Genomic DNA, 21,243 nt, shown 5'->3' with positions numbered 1-21,243 from the left:
AGCCCCCCAGGCGGTCCCAACCGCCCCCAAGGCCGCAGCCCCCCAGGCCAACTGCTTTCTCCACAAGATCGGCTCCAACTCCTTCACTGTCACCCCCCGGGGCCTGCCCCCCGGCAGCCGCGTCCCCGAGCCCGGCACTGTCCCCGCCGGCCGTCCCGCGCCGCCCAAGGGGCCACCAGTGCCATCCGCCAGCGCTTCCCGTGCCAGAGCCAACGCCAGGAGGCCAAAGCCGGAGGAGGCCGAAGCGGCCGAGTCGCCCCTGCCCAGTGCCAGTCTGGCCCCTAGTGCCACCGGCTCCACCCAGCCGCTCTCTGCCTCTGCCCCCCGGGCCGGGGGCTCCTTCGAAATCCACCCGGCCCCCAAGCCTGACTTGGCCGCTATCCCAGCCCATGACCTGCAGGCCCAGGCCTTGGCCAAGCTGCGCCTGAATTCGCGCAATTCCTTCCTCTTTGTGCCCCGCCGGGAGGGCGGCCCGGCTCTGCCCCCGGCCCAGAGTGCCAGGCCGGGGCCGCCGCCACCGTCCTCGGAGGAGAAGGCACCGAAGGAGCCCCTGAGGGCTTCCGCCCCGGAGCAGGAAGAGCCTGTCGCTTCCCCACCGGCGCCTCTGGATCCGTCGGTACCTGTGACTTACATTGATGACATTGTGGAGCCAGACAGTGGGGAGCTTTCTCCCAGGGCTGGCTTGGCTGTGAGGACGGGGAGCTTGGCAGATCAGCCTGGAGGTGCTGGAGACCTGGAGATGGAGTTTTCCTCCGTGCCCCTCTACAGACCGCACTCTGCCCCTCACCAGAGGGGAGGCAGCACCTTCACTGTCGTGCCCAAAAGGAAGCCCGTTGCCTCAGGGCTGCAGAGTCTCACTGATGCCAGTGGAAGGCCGCAGCGGGAAGAAGAGGAGGAGGAGGAGGAGGAGAGCAAAGGAAAAGGCAAAGCCGTGGAGAGCACTGACGGGCCCCAAGTGGGGATGTTGCATAAAAAGCGCTACCCCACGGTGAATGAGATCGAAGTGATTGGGGGTTACCTGTCCCTGGAGAGGTCCTGCATGAGCAAGACAGGCTCCCGCCGCAAGAAGGTAACTGCCTGGGGTGTCTCGGCACTGAAAAGCCAGGCTGAAAGTAGCTGGGTACTACTTTTGGCTTGTCTTTTCATGAGGCACCGGGTGGGAAGATGGGCAGTGTTTTTCCGGTCCTTCTGAGAATCAGAGGCTTGCCTTCAGGGGGAGGGGGCATTGGGTGGTGTTCCACCAAGTAGATGAGAGTGGGATATGGGCTGTGACAACTGCAGGGCCTCTCCCACAGTCACTTCTTGGAGGTATGATAACGGAAAGTAAAATATTTGAGGTATTTAGAAAATCGAGGTGAGTCGCGTGGTTTGAACGGCTGCGGACTTGCCTCCTCTCTAGCTCTGCTTGCTGTGTCTGGTGGGTAATGAACGTGTTGAGCTTCTCGTGTCATAAGCCGAGCAGTGACCACAGTACAGTGGGCAGCATGCCATTGGCGTCTTCCCCGCATTAGTGATCTATTGATAGAGGCTCAAGAATTAGGTCTCTATTAGGCAGAAAGAGATCAACAACTTAACTCCCCTTGATAGGATTATACCACCTGGCTACTTGTTCTGGATGTGCAGCTACATCTCTGAAGATCCACGAGATGTCAATTGCTCCAAGTGTGTTTGGAGCAAATGCCAGGTTTTCTCACTGCTTGGGATCTAACTTAGGTCCTTGTAAGCCTTAAATTCAGAATTAATCTTTGTATGGCTTGGTGAAATGCATCTGGATGTGACAAAGACACAGTCATGCTGAAAGAGCGGGTTATTTTGCTGCACCAGAGAAGCAGGCACAAATCATTTGGCTCTGAAAGCAGCACGCCAAGGTGACAAATCTTGATTTCTAGGTCTGCGACGTGACATGTTTTTCCATAGCGGGAAGAGTGGTTTGACATTCCGTTACCTAAATTCAACTAAATATTTGATGGACTGAATCCATGTGGGTGCCTGAGGCACTGAGCATTATAATTTGAGGAAATCCTTTGAATAGGGTGCATCTCATTTAGAAGGGAGGCAGGGAGTGCTGTTTCTCATGGCTTGACATTGTTAAATCCCTTCTTAAGAGCATGCAGTCTCTACTAATTTGATCGTGACCAATGCAGGTAGCAGGTCTGGAACCTGAGTGCCATGAGATCCAGCATAAGCAAATTAACAGGAGTGTTGATTCTCACTCAGTGCTCCTGCGGTTTTTCCTTGTCCTCCTATGGGGAAATGCTTGATCAGACTGGAATTATTCTGCTGCTTAAATACCTGCTGGCTTGCACTCATTCCATCTGTTTCCTTGGCTCTGCTCAGTTCAGTTTGGGGTATTAACTGAATTTACACCAAATCAGGTGTGTGGTATAAATGGTGAAAATATCAAGACAACATGTTACGGTTACCAGTACTCTTAGGATGGAGCAGAAAATACAGAGGAAACCTTGCGGGACAGATACTCTTAAATAAGCCTGGCTTCTGATGCAGCCAGAGGAGCTGATTTCTCTGGGCAGGGTGGTGCTGTTGGGGCAGCAGTCTTGCTGGTAAAAGAATAAAGCCTCAAGTAAGCAAAACCAAATACGTGGTGTGCAGTGGAAGCCTTTCTTAACTGTACAAAAAGGAGGGAGGGAGATGAGGACAAGGCTAGTGCAGTGACTGCATTGTTTAAGGTTGATTAAACACGAACAGGAACCCGGAGAAGTAGTTGCATCTCCATCCTTGGAGCTATTTGAAACTTGCCTGGGGAGAGCCTTGGGCAACTGAGAAGGTCAGACCTGCTTGGAGCAGGAGTTTGGGCTATAGACCTCCAGAGGTCCTTTCCCAATGTAAAATATCATACGATTCTTTGAAATCGGTTAACAACTGTTTTGTCTGTTCAGTGTTGGATTGTGATGTTGGGCAGGTCATGTAGCTTCTGTGCCTGTGTTCTTATCAGCTTAAGAGCATTAACTATCCCACTCTGCAGGCATTCTGAAGATGGAAGCGTGCTAAATACTGCAGGATGCATATACAACTGTAACGGTGTTTGCTAAGAATTACACGTGGGGGATATCCTGCATGAGAACTTCCATCCATAAAGATCTAGTTTCTGAGAAAGGAGATATTAAAAGGCGAAGGAGGACCTGCCTGTTACCTTGCAGGGCTCAGGAGGCTGAAACAAATGGGGAACCTTTGGAAAATAAGATCCATCTTAAGCAGAAATAGAGACACAAGTTCCTGGGTAAAATTAAATGTGGTGATGTAGTGACAGAAACGCCAGGTTTTCTTTCAGGTCCCTTCCTGCTAGGAGTGGCAAGCATGGAGTTTGACTTTGTTGCCAGGGTTTAGAAGATGCTGATGCTGTAGCAAATGGAAAAATTTCTGTTTACTCTTAACCTAGAGGATGTTTGTGGCTTTTATTCTGGGTAATAAGGCTGAGTGTTGATGCCCAAAAAGGAAGGAGCTAGTATTAGGACACATTCCTTGGTTTCTTCCCAAGAGATCACTGTGTGTCACCAAGGCAACCAGTCAAAAACAAGGGTTCTGTTTTGTAGATATGTCCGGGTTTTCAGAAACTTGATTTTGGCCTGAATTGGGCAGAAGCAGACATTTCCTGTGAGCTGGAAGCTGCAGTTCTTTGGTAAAACCAATGTCCCTTTCTCTTTTGGGGGTATCAAAATCAAACCTGATGCTGGTTTCAGTGGGCAGCTACCCGGGTCTTTTGGGGTGATTCTCTTGAGGTGGATGTGCTGGATGAGCCCACCTCCTGCTGAGTGTCTTCCTTTCCAAACCTTGCCTTGGATTTGCTGAAGGGTCTTTAAGTATGAACCAGGCTCAAGGAAGTCGTATTTAGTGAAACCGATGACTTTGAAAACTTCGTCTGCTTGCTGACGCCCAGCAGGAATCTGGGTGAGGTAAACAGCAGGTCTAGCACAGCCTGGAAGTGGTGTGTTCCTGCGGATCGGCAGGTGTCTGTGGTTACAGTCAGGGCTAATGATTTATTAGGAGGGAGAGAGGCAGTTGTGGCAGTTAGACTGATTGTTCTGTGAGAAGCAAACTGTGTTTTTCTTCAAATGCGGAAATTTGGCCTCCCTTTTCTGTTCAGTGTCTGTTCACTAGTTGCCTGACTATGGTAGAGATGCCAGCAAAACGGAGCCGACTTGGTCCACGTCGTCCAGTCCACATCCTCTGTAGCTTTTTGGAGTGGGAGGGTGGCTGGGACAGGGTGGCAGTGGGTTCCAGCGCTGCCGTGGTCTGCGTGGAGGGACCTCCAACCCCCTGCTCACAGCTGCGCAGCTGCAGGATCAAGTTATACTAGTTGTACTTGTGACTTTGCTATGGCCTGCTGGTGTTCAAGGCCTCTCAGGAAAAATAGGTTTATTGCTCCTTCCAGACACTTCAAATATGTGAAGCAGCTGTTTGTTTTGGGGTTGAAGCTGGATCTTGGGCTGATGAGGGAGAGAGAGGGAAATGCTGTTCCTGTGTCAGAATAGAAAATGGGTTCCCAGCTCTCTTGTGCAACTAGAGTTGCTGCGGTGGGACGGTCGTCATTCACCCAGGGCTGTGAAGGTGAACATGGGGTTGTGTATGATGGGACACAATCAAGATCTGCAGGTGGAGGGCAGAGCCCTAGCTGTGCTCATCCTGGGGACCAGGCTGCCTGTGTGGGCAGGCAGTTTGAGCTCTTGTCCTCCTACAGGTGTTAAGATGCCCTTCAGGACTGTTCATCTACTCCATGGCTGTTTTGAGACCTCTCCAAGCGGTATCACAGCTAGTTCAGATAAAGTGGTGGGGGTGTGACTTCGCTTTGAAAATGAAGTGAACGTTTGCAGCTTTGAACGGACGTGCTGTGTTTCAAGCAGAGCTCTGGGCAGCTGCTGGAAGAGACTGGCTGAGCTGTCAGCTCTGACGGTGAGGACAGGATACGTGTGCAGGAGCGGAAGGAGACCTACTGACCTTTATTCTAAACAGGGAGTGGGGGAGAGGATGCAGAGCACTGTTGGTGACCTCTGTTCAGTGCTCCTATTTGTACTCTGTTATTACAGAAGAAGTAAAGACACTTCAGCCTGATAGCAGCCCCAGGAGGAAGGGAAGGCTTTGCTGTAGGATGTGGATCTTTGGGATCTCAGAGGATAATATCTAGCTTGGCTCAGCTGACAAGAATCAATCTTGCTTTGGTTACCTGCCAGAATAACGTACAATAAAGTTGTCAGCAAGATAGAAATCTAGGTTTCTGTAAAACATGTGACTGGCATGTTGGAGCGAGTGATTGGAAAGGACTGCAAACTGCTGAGACAGCTGGGGTCTTGAGAAGTAGTCGTCTGTCTTTAGGCTTCATGTTCTCATCTTGTTCTCATCTTGTTGGAGGCTGGACTCTGCCATGAAGGTCCTGTGCGTACAGAATTTGCCCCGACTGTGCTCCTTCCTTATGTCTTGTCAATCCTGCAGTTCGTCCCAAGTCACAGTATGTTTGTCCTCTCCAGGACCTGGTACCTCTCGGGGATCCTGCAGGAAAGGGGGCTTCTGGCCAGGCCACCCAAAGTCCTGCAAATAATACAACTTGAGAGCCAACAGACATCAGATTGTTGATGGTTTTAATGGTTTTTTTTGGCTTGTCACAGTTGGCAGTTTGCCAAGTGCTAGAAGGTGAGCTGCAGCCTTGTGTGAACAGGGCTTACAAGAACAAGGTTGGTGGGATCCAAACAGTTGCAATCTGATGCTTTCCTGCTTCTTTGCAAAACTGTCTTCAAAGATGTTCAGCTTCAGCTGAACTTCAAAAAGTTCCAGCCTACATGGACTTAAGCATGGTCCGTTTTCTAACATTTTGAGCTGCATAATGCCTGAATATGGCTTCCAAATGCCCACTTAAATGTCTGTTAAAAAATTATTCTAAACATCCCTTGGCTTTTCATCATGGGCAGGATTGGGCAGCAGTTTTGTTGGTCTAACCTGCTGAACTTCTTGCTCTGTAGTTTTCCATCTGTTCAGTTCTGCTGGAGATGGTCTCCTGTGAGAACCGGGTGTAGGCTCGAGATGTTGGCAGGGATGAACACTTCCAACTATTGCCCAGACCTGTTTGGAGCAAGTCTGCACAGTGTGGAATCTAAATTCCAGTGACTGCCTGAAGTATTTTTTTTGCAGTGTATAACATAATCATAACACAAGTAAATTAATCTGGTGGGGGAAGCAAAAATCTCTCTGCAAAAATTAGATTCCGTCGTCTGTTTTGGAGGGGTCAGCACAAAGATTTGTGTTATTTAGCTCTCAGAGAGGTGCGTGTTCCTGTTCTATGTTCTGTCTTGTGGCTGTGCTCTGCTTGGGCAAATACATCTGCCACATTTAAGGAGGGGCTGTAGTACATATCTGACATGGATGTATTGAATTTTTGGTAGATGAGATCAGCAGTGACAAGTCCTACTCAGAAAATAGGTGTCTTGGATGATCAGGTGTGGTCCCTTCCCTGTGGAGGTGATTTCCACTACCTGTCAGGTGTGAGCAGGCTGTTTCACCCAGACAGGGCAATTTCCCTGCCCTTTTCTAATTCTGCTGATGTTTAGCCTGTGATGTTGATGGCTGAAGACTCAATCAGGGTTTTGTTGCGGTTGTAGTTTTCAAACCACCTCATAAGCTGCACCTGAGGCTATCGGTGGGGAAGTAGGTTGTGTTTTGTTTCTCTGCTGTCTGCCAGCTTCTTGAAGTGCTGGTACTTTGTTGTACTAAACCCCTGGCAGAGCAGATGCGTCATATTTATCTCATCTCTGTAGCGGGAAATTTTCTGTGACTGAGATTCTCCATGGCCTTGCCACTCCCATGCTTCGCCTTGTGCTGCAGCAACAGTCTGAGCTGCTCCCAAATTCCCCCTGGGTTCTCTTCCTCCCTTCCCCTGCTTGCCTGCCACTGTCAGCAGCATGGGGAACGGGACAGAAGAGCTAAAATAGAAACTCTTACGCAAATAAGAGACGAGCCTAGCTTTGAAGCTGGTTAGGACGTGCCCAGGGCTCAGCCCGCCCCAGAGCTTGAGATGAGATTTGGAGTGCTTTGTGCTCTTGAATTCTGATCACGCGGATTACAGTTAACATTATCTTAATTGGTTTCCTTAATCTATGGACCAGATTGGAGATGGTTTATAATTTCCCTCCATCTCAAGTATTCAGTTTGTCTTGGGTTTGGGTTTTCTTCCCCACTGTGCTTTTTCCAGTACACAGTCACGGTGTTCCTGAGAAGAGCTGAGGAAGTACACACTCAGGCTGGCTAGGGCAGAAGTCATGCTTGTCTGTGTTGTATGTTGGCAACGGTAGGAAAAATTAAAATGTTTAGTTTCTGGGTTCAGTGGCAGTAAAGGACATCTCGGTAAAAGCTGCTGCAGCAGCATCTCCTTCACCTCTGGGGTTGTGCTCACTACCTCCTGAGTGAAACCTGCGCAATTTAAAACCTATTTACAAATCCAGACTCTTCCTAGTGACTGCAGCGGGACGTGGGTATGCCATGAAGCTGTAACAATATCACTGTTTGGACAGTTTGTGTTGGAAGAGTCACGTGAAGCATCTGTATCACACAGAAAAACTTCACAAACATCCTGGGAAGATCTGGACTGAAGGAACTTGGTGCTGATGTTTTCTGAGAAGTACCCTTCAGGTGATCTTGGGAACTTGGCAGGATGGAGCTGCTGTTTTGTAGGCATTTGAAGGACTATAGGCAAGCTGAAGAAAATATCTCAGACATTACGAGAGCAAAACACTTGTGTGCTTAGGGAAATTGTATAGCTTACAGCTAGTGAAAATGCAGGTCTGAGGGCATATCTGTAAGCCTCATGGTGAACTTGCTGCACTTAGTCACTTCTCTTTGAGGAAGTCTCTTTTGCATATTAGTAGTACAGAAAAGGGGCAAGAGAAACGTGAACTCTGTTGTGCAGCTAATACTGTTCACATCACTGAAGCCTTTTTGTCCTGTAGTCTAGAATGAATTCCTTGCCAGGGTGGGAAGTAATTCTGTTCCCAGCCTCCTCATATTTCCCAGGAAATGATGCTCCCATCCGTCCCATTCCAGCTGGAGACTGTTCACTTGCACCAAACCGAGGTATTTGTTTGGACTGCTCTGGTCAGCCTCAGTTGCATAGAAATGTTTGTGGGTGGCATGTCCCAGCGCTGCACTGTGTTCTAGCTACAATTTGTATGCTCAGAGTTGCCTGTAAAGCAGAATCCTCTGCTGTTTGGGAGTTTTGTGTGTTGTTAATGAAGATATCAAGTCTTGACACTAATTGTGTCTTGTTTATGCCTACTCTCTTTGTGTATTCAGATGAGATTTGTTTCATATATGTAAGGAGATTTGTCCAATTCTTATGGGCCAAGTAAGTAATATTTGAATTGCTTGTTAAGCTGTGGAAGGCTCTGGCTCCTCTGTCTGCAGATGTGCGAAGGAATGAAGGGATCCTTGGGTGAATAGCTGCTTTGTACCGTGTTAGACTGGGACTCCAGTTGCCCTGTGGTTGGTTGTGTGCTGGACTCTCTTCTTGTCCAACACAGTCAAGGGAAGAGTTAACAAAGCTGCCTGCCCTGCAATGCTCTCCTGGACTGTCCCTAGCCTGTCACTTCTCATCAGGAATTTGAAACTTCCCTGTGTCTTGTACAAGGAGTTTAATATTTCGAATCTCCATGCATTGCTCCTGTCTACCATGTGCTTCAGCATATTGATTACACAGAGCTGGCATTGTGGGTTGCCTTGTAAATGGAGACTTTCTTGTTTTGCCTTGTGGCTTGGGAGCTGGGATGTGATCCTGGAGGCAACCTCTCCTTTGCCAGCAACGTAGCGCTTCCTTGACATGCTACTGCTATAAATCTTTAGTGCCGCTAACTCTATTCAGTAACTAACTCTGTGATGCAGTTAATAGTTGAGCAAAACTCAGTGTTACTCTTAGGAAAAATGCTTCTTGGAAAAGCATGATCAAGTGAGCCTATGGTGGAGCAGCCAGCTCCTGTGCCCCAAAACTCTTCTTTTTGTACAGAATGACAGAAAAGTACATTTCTGAAGTGCCATCTGCAGTCTTCTGGACACACTTAGGCTGCTTCAGCCATAGCAGTTCGGGGTTAATATGATACAGGAACCAAGCCTCAAGTCCTCTCCATTCCTAGGGATACCTGTCAGGGAAAACCCCTTTCTTCCTGTGTCAAGGAAGGGCTTTAGAGGTACAAAAGCTCCTTATCTTCTCCCAAATGATAGCAAATGCCTTGGTAATATGCTGATGCTACTGCAGCCTCCAGGGTGCTATTCCAGCCTGCCACACATAGAGACTGTGCCTGGAGTTATTCAACAATTTGGGCTGACACCATGTTTTCAGGACAAGTACAGGCATGTAGAAAAGCTTATTGCTAACTCCTATGAAACGGCTCATTTTCCCAAAAATCCTTTACCTAAAGGTTTCAGAGAAAACTGCATCGCAGGGAGTTTTCTAGATCATTGACTGCAGATGGAAAAAGTGAAGGTCCCTCAGAGGTATGCAGTTCATGAACAGCTCTTCCACCTCCTTTTACTAAATCTGCTGATATGTGAGAACGGTCAGACTGGGTCAGATGGAAGGACCTGGTAAACCCTTTGGGGATCTTTGTCCACCGTAAAATACCTGCATCTGCCCTCTGTTCCCAGTCCCATAAGCAGTGATTTGTTTGTGCAGGGACCTTTCCTTTCACCCCATGGCAGCGTGGGGCTGTGAGGTGGGAGGTTGCTCTGTGTTGAGACCCACCTCTTCACACGGCTCCTGAGCTCTTGTATTCATGTTGAATTGTCCACCCTTCCTGCAGATTATCAGCCAAAACCCTCCTGCTGCTGTTGCTGAGAAAGGAGGAGGCATTTGATTGACCAGGTGTGAAAAGCTGCTTTAAATCACACCCAGCAGCCCATGCATATCCTAGGGAGTCAGTGCAGTGCCTGATTTTGTCACTTCAGGATTATATTCCTTGGGGAGAGAGGATGATTAGAGGAAAACTAGTACCTGAAAAGGGCAAACCTTGATCCCTAGTGCTACTCAGCTGTTTGGATCTTGTGAAGTACTTGGGTGGCATAACCACTTTACTGAAAAATTGCTATGTCCCTCTTTTCGCCATGCAGCAGCCATTGCCTTCTCATCTAGTCTGCAGCAGCAGTGCGGTGTGTTTGGACATGCTGGAGGTACTGTGTGATGCTATCAGGGGCAGGAATAAACTCCAGCTTGTGCTTCACGACTTGTCATCCCATCTGGCTTCTCTGCACACTGAGCAGGGATGGCAGCAGTGCCCCTTGCAGCCTCCTGCAAGAGCCACTGGTTTGGGAGACAGCAATTGCTCTGTGGGGAAGGGGAAATGGGCTCAGTTGTTTCCAGTACCATTGTAGGCTGCTACAATGGGGGTCAATATGCTGACTCTGACTCTCCTTGCTGGAATATAGTTAAAGGGTGATTTTTTTCTCTCTTTTTTCTTTTAATGCCTAGAACAATTTTTTTTCCCCTTACTATTATAAAGTGAGGATTTGGATTGCCAAAGAGGGTTTCTGTTTAAAAGATGTAAAACACCCTGCCCTACATTATCACTTTGGCTTTGCCACATCTGCCAAGAAGCAAACGTGATAATGGGTGAAGAGAAAAGCCACACTAAAGAGATTGCTTCTGGAGTTGATGCAGGTTAACCCCATGGTTTGCTCCTGAGACTTACAGAGATACCCATGGTTTGTGAGAAGCCATTGAGTGTTTGCTCTTCCGTTAACCGCAGAGTCTTACAGACTTTCCCACCTCAGCTTTTGGAGGCGAGGTGTCTGCTGATTTTCGTTGTTTATGTCACAGGCTGGTTTCTGTAAACTGGTTATTTTTATTTCTAATATGTCTCTGTACATGGGGGCTCTTTCATTGTTGGTCTGGGTGCAGACTGAGTCCTGACAGCCTGCATCTCCTGGAACAAGGTTGACTTTCTTCTCTTCTAAGTGAGCCCTGTATGACTGCTCAGATTTAGGCTTGTTGGGCAATGTTTACCCTGGCTTCTCTTTCCTGGGTACTCCATTGCTCATTACTGTTCAAATTCTAGCAAATAAATACATGATTTTTGCTATGGCAACAAGAATCTGGTGGCTGAACAGCACAATATTCCACGAAAAGCCTGCCTTATTCTTCCCAGTGTGACTCTGATTGCTGGGCACAGTATTAATATAGAGATATATGAGTTTGGGTTTGACCCTGGTTTTGTGACACAGTTCCAGATGAAGTATTCAGCTGGGCAAATAGTGACAAATCCCTGCAAACATCCACAGCTGAAGGGTGCAGAATTCTTCCTTTCCACAACTGGCAGCTGCTGCTGAGGCAGAAATGGGGGAACCGCTGCTGAGACAAGATGAGCAGAGTTCTCTGGCGGGGCTCGAGTGTGCTTGGCTCTTCTGGGATATGTTTTTCTTCTGAAGAAAATGACCCCTGTCGCCTTCTGGGTTTCCATAAAAGTCTAGATGGTCTGGCAAGGGGCTGCTGGCTGTGCAAACCTATTGTCTGTGCCATTACTGGGCTCTTGATTTTTCTTTTTAGATGGTTCCTGGGACGGAATCTGCCTGTGTTTCTTGTGTGCAGTGCTCAGTTCTGCTCATTAGCCGCTCAGGGGGTTTCTTAATGCAGCTATGCTGACCCATGTTGCCTGAATAAGTTGCCCTTCATATTCTGTTGGATCAAGCAGAGCTGCTTTGTGCTTCCCTTGAAACCACCTCATGCTTGGGGAGGGGAGCTTGCAGGGGAAACCCAGGTGATGCCACGGCAGGTTTATCTCTTTGAGTTTTGGGGCTCTTGCTCTATATGGGCAAGGTCGACGGAGTGCCCCGGGGGGGTGTGCAGGTGCGGGGAAGGTGGCCGCTCGTGCAGAGCCTGTTTGCCGGAGTTCAACCCTGTGCCAGTGCCTGGTTGTTCCTCTGGTGTTTGCTTTGCCTGGGTGCGTTGGAGTGCTTTATTGCAGAGCACAGTTGTTTTGCAGGGCTCTTCCTGCTTCTTGGTAGCAGCGCACTGGGTGTGGGGCAGTGGGACGCTACCAAAGAGAAATCCAACACAGTTTTAGGAGGGGGGGGCCTTGTGCCGGGGTGCACTCAGGCCAAGCAAGACAGCTTGGTGTCAGCCTTCGCGTAGGCTGCACTGGCCCAGCTGGAGGTGTTGCTGAAGCAGCAAATTATCTTGTTATGATCTCTCCCCCAGGCTGGGGCCCTGGGTGTGTGGGGCTGGTACTGCTGTTAATAATTGCTCTTTCTGAATAGCTTCAACATTGACTCCTACAGCGTTGTGGCCTCTCTGCAGCAGGTACCCGAGAGACCCTGGTGGCAGAGCGTTCCGCAGGACACCCAGCCTGACTCCAGGGAGCGAGCATGGCCCGAGTTGAATTGGCTGTGGGCAAGCGGGAGCTGCTTTAGTTCAGGGATTAGGCTGAGCTGTTGGTGTGTTGCCTCTGGGCACTGCATGAGGGTTGACTCCTGGTCATTTCTGCTGCTTTCTACTCTTTGGTTTTACTCCCTGGTGGGGCTGTTTTCTCCTCCTGCACTACATGCAGCTTTGGTCCAAATTGGACTCAAAGTAGTTTTTCTTAGAGATTTCCTCCTGATAGCAGAAAACCAGGAAAACTTAGTTCCATCTCCCAAACTTAAATTCTAAAAGCAAGGCACATCTCTCCTGTCCCCTTTATTTTCCATGTTTAGTCAAGTACTTCTTGCCCTTCAGTGCAGTTGCCAGCACTGGTAAGCGGCCCGCGTGCAGTGTCTGGTTCTGGGATAGCTTCTGAGTTTCCAGAAGCCCTGGTCACCTCCACCCTTGTGGCCTTTGTGCCTGGCAGCGTGGCTCGTCCCCGCAGTACAGACGCCACATTGTGAGCAGTCACTGCCCGCTCTGCTGCCTGGCTCGGATCAGGGAGCATCTAGGTCAGTAGCAGGGGTGAGAAATTCAGGGAACAGCAACTGGGATGCTCTGATCTTCAGGGCCATTTTATTCTAACCCCTTTTCTCTGAAATATAATCACTCCTCTCCTCATGTGTTTTCTGGAGAAGGTCAGAGGGCGTTGGCCAGGGCTGGGGCAGGGAATGGGGAAAGGCAGCTGGTTGCCCCCTCTGCTATTTCCATCCTGCCTTCTGGGAGCATGGGGAAGGGAGCCAGCCTGTGTCCGAGGTACATCTCGGACTCAGGCAGAGTAGCACACAGCTCTGACGTGTGTATTTGCAGCGCAGAGGAGGCGTTAGGTACTCACTCTGTTACCCAGATTTGATTTAAGCTCCCCTCATTGCTTTTCTGAAAATCAGCAATGAAATGCTTACTGTCTTGCCTTAAAAAGCCTTATCACCCACATAGCTCCACCATATCTGTCTGTGGGCAGTGCAGGATAACACAGTAGCAGGCTGGCTCCAGCTCACTGCTGGTTTGCAGGCTCTGGCCCCTGTGCAGCTGTAGGTTCGGCTTCAGCAGACCCTGTTGGCAGCAGCAGCATCGCACCAGGGCTCCGTGTGCAGGAGATGCAGAGAGGCGGCTGCTGCTGTTGCAAGAAATACATGCATCTGGGCAGCACGTGTGGTTGCTTGATAGCTGCTTTGGGGCCACGTGCTGTTTCTCAGCCTGTGGGGTATTTTGTTTATGAGGGAAACTGCAAATATGGCACATGGGGCAAATGTGCTGTGCTTTCTTCTTGCAAGTTATTACACAGCATCAGAAGAGCTCTCCTGAACCACCCAGCTCCTACTGCCTGTCACAAGCAACCACGTCCTTTTAATTCTGTTCATAACCCTATTAGCTCAATTTTAATTGTAGTTAGAAGTAAAGGGATCACAACACCCTCTTAGGCAGCTGCTCCTGAACCTTGATCCGCATTGGCTAGATACTTCCCTACTTTTGGCATAAATTTATTCCTGGCAAGCTTATCCTCCTTGTTTGTCTGTTGTATGCTGGCATCAGCAGTTCTTCTCTGCTCCTTGGTGTTTATTTTCTTGGTGTACTTACAAAGAGCTGTTATGCTTTTTCTCAACCTTCATTTTTGCTAGTGTGAGCAGGCTGAATCTCCTCTCCACCTGTTGAGATGACTTGTAACCAGATCTTCTAAGCAGAATGGTAGATAATGATTAGGACATGTAAGGCTGCAGGGGAACAATCCCTTCCCTCAGCTTTTCCTTTCAACTTGGAAGAGGACATCTGGAGTTTCTGTATCTGGATTTGGGTGTCCTGCTGCAGGATGGATGCAGAAAAACTGGAGCAAGTCCAGCAGAGGCTACCAAAGTGCTCCTGGGGCTGGAAAAAATGGCATATGAGGAGAAGCTGAGGGGGCTGGTTTGTTCAGCCTACAGGAGAGAAGGGGGAAGTCCAATTGCTGCCTTCTACTACCTGCTGGGTGTTACAGGGAGGATGGAGCCAGGCAGTCCTTATTTCCAGTGGAAGTGCCTTGCTTTATTCCTGGTTTATTTAAGCAGCATCCTAATGGTAGTCACAGTCTTGTAGCCAATCTAAAATGTTCTTTCTCAGTTATTCACAGGTGCTGAACTTCTCCTAGAGCAAGGGTCGGTCTTAAACATCATCCCATTTCTAGTGTTCTTGCTCTCCAGTTTTCTTCATGACCCATAAAATTCTGGTTTTCCCTTGATGAACTCCCATGTTTGAGTCATCTTAATTTCTCAGTCTTGCCGTTATTGTGCAAAAGTCATTAGTGAGAATATTAAATAAAATTGGTTTCAAAACAGAACCTTTAAAGGGCCTCCCACTTGTCCAGTATTTTCCCCCTCTACTACCACCTGTTAATGTCTTTCCTTTAGCTGCTTCTATCTCCTCATGTTTGGTATTAAGCCCTGTTTTTAACCTAGCTTAAATAGCTTTTTGCCGGAATGTCCTCCCAAAAATGTAGTCCTGATCACTGATGTTTCTGTTGTCTAGAGCATGGGTACACAAACGAGTTGGCTGGCATTAGCAATGTTGCCTTTTCAACATATGGATGCTTTCCTTTCCTCCTTGGCAACACTAATCCCTCGAGGGACACGCCAGCAGCTCCTCCTGGCTGCTGCACATCAGTGTTAGGTGATGGCAAATTCTGTGCCAGGGCAAAAAGCCAGAGGTACTCTGGACCTCTCAGCCACCTGCCTCCAATCCGTTTGTTTGGCTATCTGCCTTTGTGGTTTCTCTCAGTGAGGTAAGAGATTTGGCAAGGCACGTGGGGAAAGGTGGGGGGATATGCAATGGCTCCTTTACACTAGGGTGAAGGCCTGGTGTGGGAGGTGGCCTTTGTCAGAGCATGTGTTGGGATCTATGGTTTCTTGTGCTGTTTTCTAATAATTCTCCTTTGCTGTTGTCTAGATGAAGATCTCTTTCAATGAGACAAGTTTGCAGACTACGTTTGAGTACCCATCAGAGAGCTCACTGGCAGAAGAGGAGGAGGAAGAGGAAGGACATGCTTCTGAAACAGAGGAGGACAAATCTCGCACCTTTTACATTCCACGCCCAAATAGCACTTTGCATCCCAATACACCTAACTCAGGTGAGCGAGGCACTGTATTGGCACTGTGGGGTTACTGGTGGTACCTGATAGCGTCCATGTTTCGTACAGACCCTTATGGGGCTCCACACAGGTAGAAATGCTAATGGAGATGACTTCTGCCAGCTGATGGCAGAATCGGAGCTTAGTGGGGACAGGGCTTGAGCTAGAACAAGGAACTGCAGATGGGCAGCTTCCATGCTGTCCCTGCCAGCATCCTGATCCCACTTCCTTTTGGGGTGGTGAGAAATATTTACGTCAGCTTTGTCCTTCCAGCAGATTTGTCCAGCTATACCCCAAAGCACTCTGTGAAGTTCAGTGAGTGGCAGGAGCAGAAGTATGAGGAGATGCCTGCTGCAGAGGGACCCCTCCTGAAGGAAGCTGATTCCCATGGGAACCAAGTCATGGTGAGACTTTAAATAAGCAAATCTTGGCTTTGTCCTGCTGTGCTCTTATCTGGTGCTCGGGTTGGTCTGGACAGTGGATGGGACAGGATGTGGCTTCCACTGAACGCCTGTGTTTGTGTTTGCTGCCCAGGGAGGCGTGCCACCACTCACAAAGGGATCAACACAAGGTCCCACTGCCACTAGCAGACCTGACTCTCCCTGTAAAGGAGACTCCCTGTAAATGTGTAAAGGAGACTTAAGGCAGCTGGCACACTTTGTACTCCAGGGCATGTTTGGAGGGGGCAATTAAATGTGCTCGTTAGCCCTGGGCAAGGTGCCAATGCAGCCTTCACCGTCTAAAGGTGTGGGTACTCATTTGCTTTGGATTTGATGACACTTCCATGTCAACTCTGCTTTCTCCACAGCTCACCCCAGCAGAGAAGGGCGGACTCTCCGATTTCAGCAGCGAGCCTGCTCTGTATTTTTGATTGCTTCATCTTCTAGCCTGCAGCAGCGGCTGCTGGTCAAAACGTGTCAGTGCACCTTCCGAATGTCCATGCAAGCACCACGGAAATGAGCTTCTGGGTCCCTCCCTCACCACAGTTTTCGTTGGAGCCTGATGCCAAGGGTGGGCTAGATGCTATCGGGCATCTTTGGAGAATATTTGCACTGGATTGTGGGACCTAACTACTACTTTTAGGGCGTATGATTTATTTTACCTGTGGCCTTGCGTATTCCTTGTTCAAGATCAGCTGCCAATAAGGCAAGCATCTTAAGAACAGATCTGTAATCCCGGGATGGATGTAGATTCTCTCAGTGCTTATCTGAGTCCACACATCCAGGCACTGTATGGGGCCTGGGCAGCTTTTGTAACACTTGTCCCATCAGAGGCCCCAGTGAAGAGCGGTTCTGGAGTTGGAGCACTGGGAGTATCTGGGCAGTTAGCTGGATTCACAGAAGTGGTTGTGATTTGACAGCTAGGTTGGGTGTCAGTTCTCAGCACGTTTCTGGGTGTAGCTTCACTGAACCGTCGTGGAATTAATGTGCCAGTTATGTTCTTGTGAAAGAAGCTGAACACAGTGTGAGGGATGGGAAGGGGAATAAATGCTTGTGTCATTTTTGCACTGGTCTGTAAAGAAGTGTCCAGACTGGCTTGAGCCTCTTAAAGATTCCCAAACATTGGCCATAGCTTTGATCTGTCCATACCCAACTCTGGGGTCCAGTCTCTCATAACTGCTAATTGTGCTTCATTTTGCCAGTTCCTCTTGTTGCTTTGTTCTAGCATCTAATGGGGCCAGGCCCAAGATTTATCTGTCTTGGTTGGCAGGAAGGCTTCTTTCTAGCCATGCTTGCCCTGCTCCTCTAATGCAAAGCACAGGAGGGCAATTTCACTCCTTTCTTCTGCAGAACTTGAACAAGGAATATGGTATTTTTTCTAGGATTTTTTTATAGTTCTATTGTAATTGTTTAATGCAGCCAATATGCAAAGGAATCTGCTAGACTCTTCCATTTTAAGTTTTCTACTACTGTAAACTCAGGGTCAAAATTGCACTCTGGAAAAGATGGAATACTGCTGCTAATGTGATTTGTACTTCTGGGATTAAAAGAGATGTGGTTGGAATAGATACAGCCTCTTTGGGCTTTATGAAATGAGTGGTAGCCCAGTGTGTGGCTCTATCCAAAGGAACAGGCTGGTATCTTTGATTAAATGTGATACTTTTACTGGTTTGTCTGTTATATATAGATGATGAATGTCTAGTCAAGTTGACACTGGTCTATGAACTGAAAATGCTCTGCATACCTTGCACTTGTTTTGGTGTACACTGTAGCAGCAGGAGGAAGGTTGTTCTGCTGAAAAATATGGTCAGGACTAAATGTTAGGACATACCTTCTTCTAGTCCTCATCTTCTGCCCTGGGTGCCTAAATATTTCTGGAAAGATAATGCAAAAAAAACCAAACCCCATGCTCAGCAGCTTGTTAGATGTTGGCTGGAGAGGCCACAAAGGAAGACTTTCCACCTCCTTGTACATCTAAGGCTTGTCCTTTTCAAGCTAACTTGAGATCTTCTCCCTGTGTGACCTCCCAGGAGCAGTGTGTGGCTGGCAGTACATCTGCCTATGACGTGACAGAAGTACAGTGGAAAGAGCAGTGAATCCCATGTGCTGAGGCTTCTCCCATTAATTAAATACTTCAGGACAAGATGCTGAGACTGGGGTAGAATGATGAAAAATGCAGGCCTGCTAGTAACGGCTAGATTTAAGGGATGAGTAAGTTATCAGATATGTGGAGTTAAACACAACTGTGCACACAGCCAAAGGAGATCAGGGACTTTTGAAGAAAAGGTGATGCACAGGTTTTCTAGCAGAAAAGGTCTCAGTGAGCATGTTGCACTGTGGAAAAGCTTAGGCCAGTTTAAGGCAGCTCTATCTCTAGATTTGCAACTTAAAAAAACTGCAGGTGGTGAAGCAAAAGCTGCTTGCAATTAAACTTAGGGACAAAGTGTCTGAACTAGTCCTGACTTTGTTCTGCTGTGGATCAGTGAGGAATGCTAAAGCCAACAATATCCTGCAGGTTGTTCCACTGACTTCAGCCAGCTGAAATGCTGCTCTGGTATTCTGCGTGCTGTTCTCAGTGAATTAGCTCTGTGCCTACAACTTAGGACAGGCTCAGTGGAGGTGTGGGAGTGCAGAGTGTGCTTCTCAAGAGGAGCAGGTGGTGCCCTGGTGTACTGCTGACTTTTTCCAGTTTGCCTGCTCTACCTTGTAGCTGTGATTTGCACCTCCCTGAGTGCTGCCTTTGTACTTCCTAGCTTTGTACTCTTAATACCTGTCTGTACCGGATGAACTCTTAGCTTGCTTTTGGCAGAGGAAGGTGAAAGCTGTTTCGAGGGCAGAAGTATTACCTGGTAAGTCATCTCCTGGGATATGCTTCCATATCACTGTGCTCAAAATAAAGGTGGTGGTTTTTTTTTTTTTTTGTAGATGTCTACCCTAATCTCTAGCATTTGAGGATTAACTTTAGTAGACCTCTAATACCAAAGTGCATCTGAAAGGAAAATTTACTTTTGCAAGACAAAGACTTTTATTAAATGCAGCATCCTTGTACCAGAACAGCAGCTGTCCCAGACCAACAGGACTTTCCAGGTTGAATAACAAGTTTAGGAATGCTTTTGTCCATGTGCTTGTTTTTCTTTCTCCTTTGAAGTACTTTGTGGCTCACTGGCTTTACCAGCATTCCCAATTTCTCCCTTCAGGACATCTAGCAATGTCTGAGAACTCTCCAGTATCTGGGAAATAAATAAAAATAGCTTATTTTTACATAAACTAACTGTTTCTCTTACGAGTTCCCTTCAAATTCAGCTGATCTACCTTGCAGCAAGAGGGGTTCTCCAGCGCTTACAATATCTAATTCTTGGTGATGTATTGTCCTATCTCACTGCAGGAATATCTGTGGAGGAATTTCTCTGGTTCGTGCCCATATTCTGAATACGAAACAGCTTAACCAATTTATCTGTCTTGGAGCACGAGGCGGAGAACTTCCTGAAGCAGGCTGTGGGGTGAACTTTTGGGTTGTGGGGTTTTGTTTGTTTGGTTTTTGTCTGTTTTTTTTTAAGGGAGATGTTGATACCTGGGCTTTTTAGATCAGTATTAAATTGTGCTCAGCTGACCCAGTTTCAACTGTCTTCCACTGTTAAAACTGCATGCTTTAGGTTTCTTGCTCCAAGACTAATTCAACTCCACAATGACCTTAAGTCAGACTAAATCTTTCCTCTTATTCATTTTCTCCCATTTTTAGCTTATATTGTATGTAACATAACATTCCCTTTTATTATGCTCTAGGAAGCAAGACTACAACAAGTTTAGGAGATCTTGCTGCCTGTCCATCTTGCCATTTTAAACTTTTAACATGATGGACAATTGCAACAATATGATGGCAGGGTTGTAGTCCCAAAGATCATTTATGTTCCTGTGAACCTGTGGAAATCACTAAGTGGTCAGAGAAGAGATGAAGGTAGGTGCCCTGCAGGATGAGACACCGGTAGAACATGTTGGTGGGATCTTGCCGTCTTGTCTGTGGAAGAAGGTGGAGTCCTGCAACTGTCACGGGCTGGGGAAAGGCAAGGAGTGCGATTACAGACAAGAGACATACATCCACAGGAAAGGAACTTTGTTACTGGTTTCTGTTCACAGCCTGTCTGCATTTCCTCTCCTAACCACCTCTGCTTTTTACTTACTGTGACTGCCTTTTAATTTCAATAAACGTGAATTCATTTGTAGGCTGGGGGGTTGTGACTTGTATCTCAGGGAAAGTTTCTTTTAAAAGGTGCTGTTTGTTCATGTAGCTTTACAACACAGTTTCAAACTTGTTAACTCTTTATGCAAGTTCTCCCCTTTACCCCAAACCATCACTTCTTGAAGTAGGCTTAGAAAACGGCTCCAGCCTCATCTGAGAAATAGTTGTCACTGGAAAGTACTGACTTTGGGAGATGAGGAGGGTCTGATACAGAGCAGTGACTACATTAAAAAAAACAAATGGGAAAAGGAGAATGTGGACAGCAGCTAATAGGGGAAGGGGTGCTCTTGAACTGAGCAGCTCCTTGTTGCCAATAGAGGGAAGATTATTGCTTATCAGAAAGTGGGCTGGAAAGATCCTTTTATTTTTTTAAAAAGCTGAGTGGTGTGTAATTCAAAAGTGAATTCAGCTGTTCTCCTATATGCAGGATGAAGCTGTCCCTGCCTGGCAGAGTTTAAAATACAGGAAAGGTGAAGGGGCCGAGCCATCCCAGTAACTGAAATAACAGCCCTTGCACTATTCCCCTCCTTCCCACTCCTTTACTGATCCAACATTTCTACTTCTTTCTTTAATGATGTTATCATCATATTATTCCATTAAAGATGGGAGAAATTACATGAAGAGTTGGGCAAAAAGCGTCGAGTAGGCCAACAGCTCTGTCGTCGGTTTGTTGTTACCTGTGTGAATTCACGGCCTTCTGGGTCAGTGTCTTGTCTCTGGTTTCCTCCTTCCCTGTCAGCCCAGTGATGGTTCGTGAGGTGCTCTTTTTTGGGGGGCCCATTCCAAGGAACATTTTGACGTACTTTGACAATACGCTTTAGCTTAACCTCCAGTTTTGCTCCCCCAGCTCTAAGGCCCTGCTGCGCCTCCCTCTGTCACCGTCTGCGGTGCTGCGGTGGGCCCTCGGGGGCAGCTGAAGGCGATGCCCGCGCCCTTCGGCACCGTCGGGCGTCGCTTCCCCGAGCTCCAGCAGCGCGGCACCCAGCCCAACCCCAGCCTCCCCGTTAAGGGGGACCGCCTGTGCCGGGAGCTCCGTCCCGCCCGGCCCCGGGCAGCGGCAGGACGCGTCGCCCCGGGGCCGGGCGGG

At 48.0% G+C, this 21,243-nt stretch overlaps 2 protein-coding genes across 2 annotated transcripts in view; both read left to right on the top strand.

Moving 5' to 3' along the window:
* Positions 1-16,403, top strand: part of TPRN (taperin) — a 16,865-nt gene extending 462 nt beyond the window's left edge. The window contains exons 2-6 of the mRNA XM_010571145.1: positions 3-688; positions 977-1,069; positions 15,299-15,479; positions 15,753-15,883; positions 16,288-16,403. Coding sequence (XP_010569447.1) covers positions 3-688; positions 977-1,069; positions 15,299-15,479; positions 15,753-15,883; positions 16,288-16,350 — 1,154 coding nt within the window. The 3' untranslated portion in view covers positions 16,351-16,403. The remainder of the gene's footprint in view (positions 1-2; positions 689-976; positions 1,070-15,298; positions 15,480-15,752; positions 15,884-16,287) is intronic.
* A 4,675-nt stretch (positions 16,404-21,078) lies between these two features.
* ANAPC2 (anaphase promoting complex subunit 2) overlaps positions 21,079-21,243 on the top strand; it is a 12,556-nt gene continuing 12,391 nt past the window's right edge. The window contains exon 1 of the mRNA XM_010571144.1: positions 21,079-21,213. Within this exon, the coding sequence (XP_010569446.1) occupies positions 21,079-21,213 (135 nt within the window). The remainder of the gene's footprint in view (positions 21,214-21,243) is intronic.

Source organism: Haliaeetus leucocephalus, unplaced genomic scaffold (assembly GCF_000737465.1).
Source record: "Haliaeetus leucocephalus isolate CR32 unplaced genomic scaffold, Haliaeetus_leucocephalus-4.0 Scaffold306, whole genome shotgun sequence".
Classification (NCBI taxonomy): Eukaryota; Metazoa; Chordata; class Aves; order Accipitriformes; family Accipitridae; genus Haliaeetus; species Haliaeetus leucocephalus.
The sequence above is the reverse complement of the archived record's forward strand: the minus strand, read 5'-3'. Positions and strand labels throughout refer to the sequence as shown.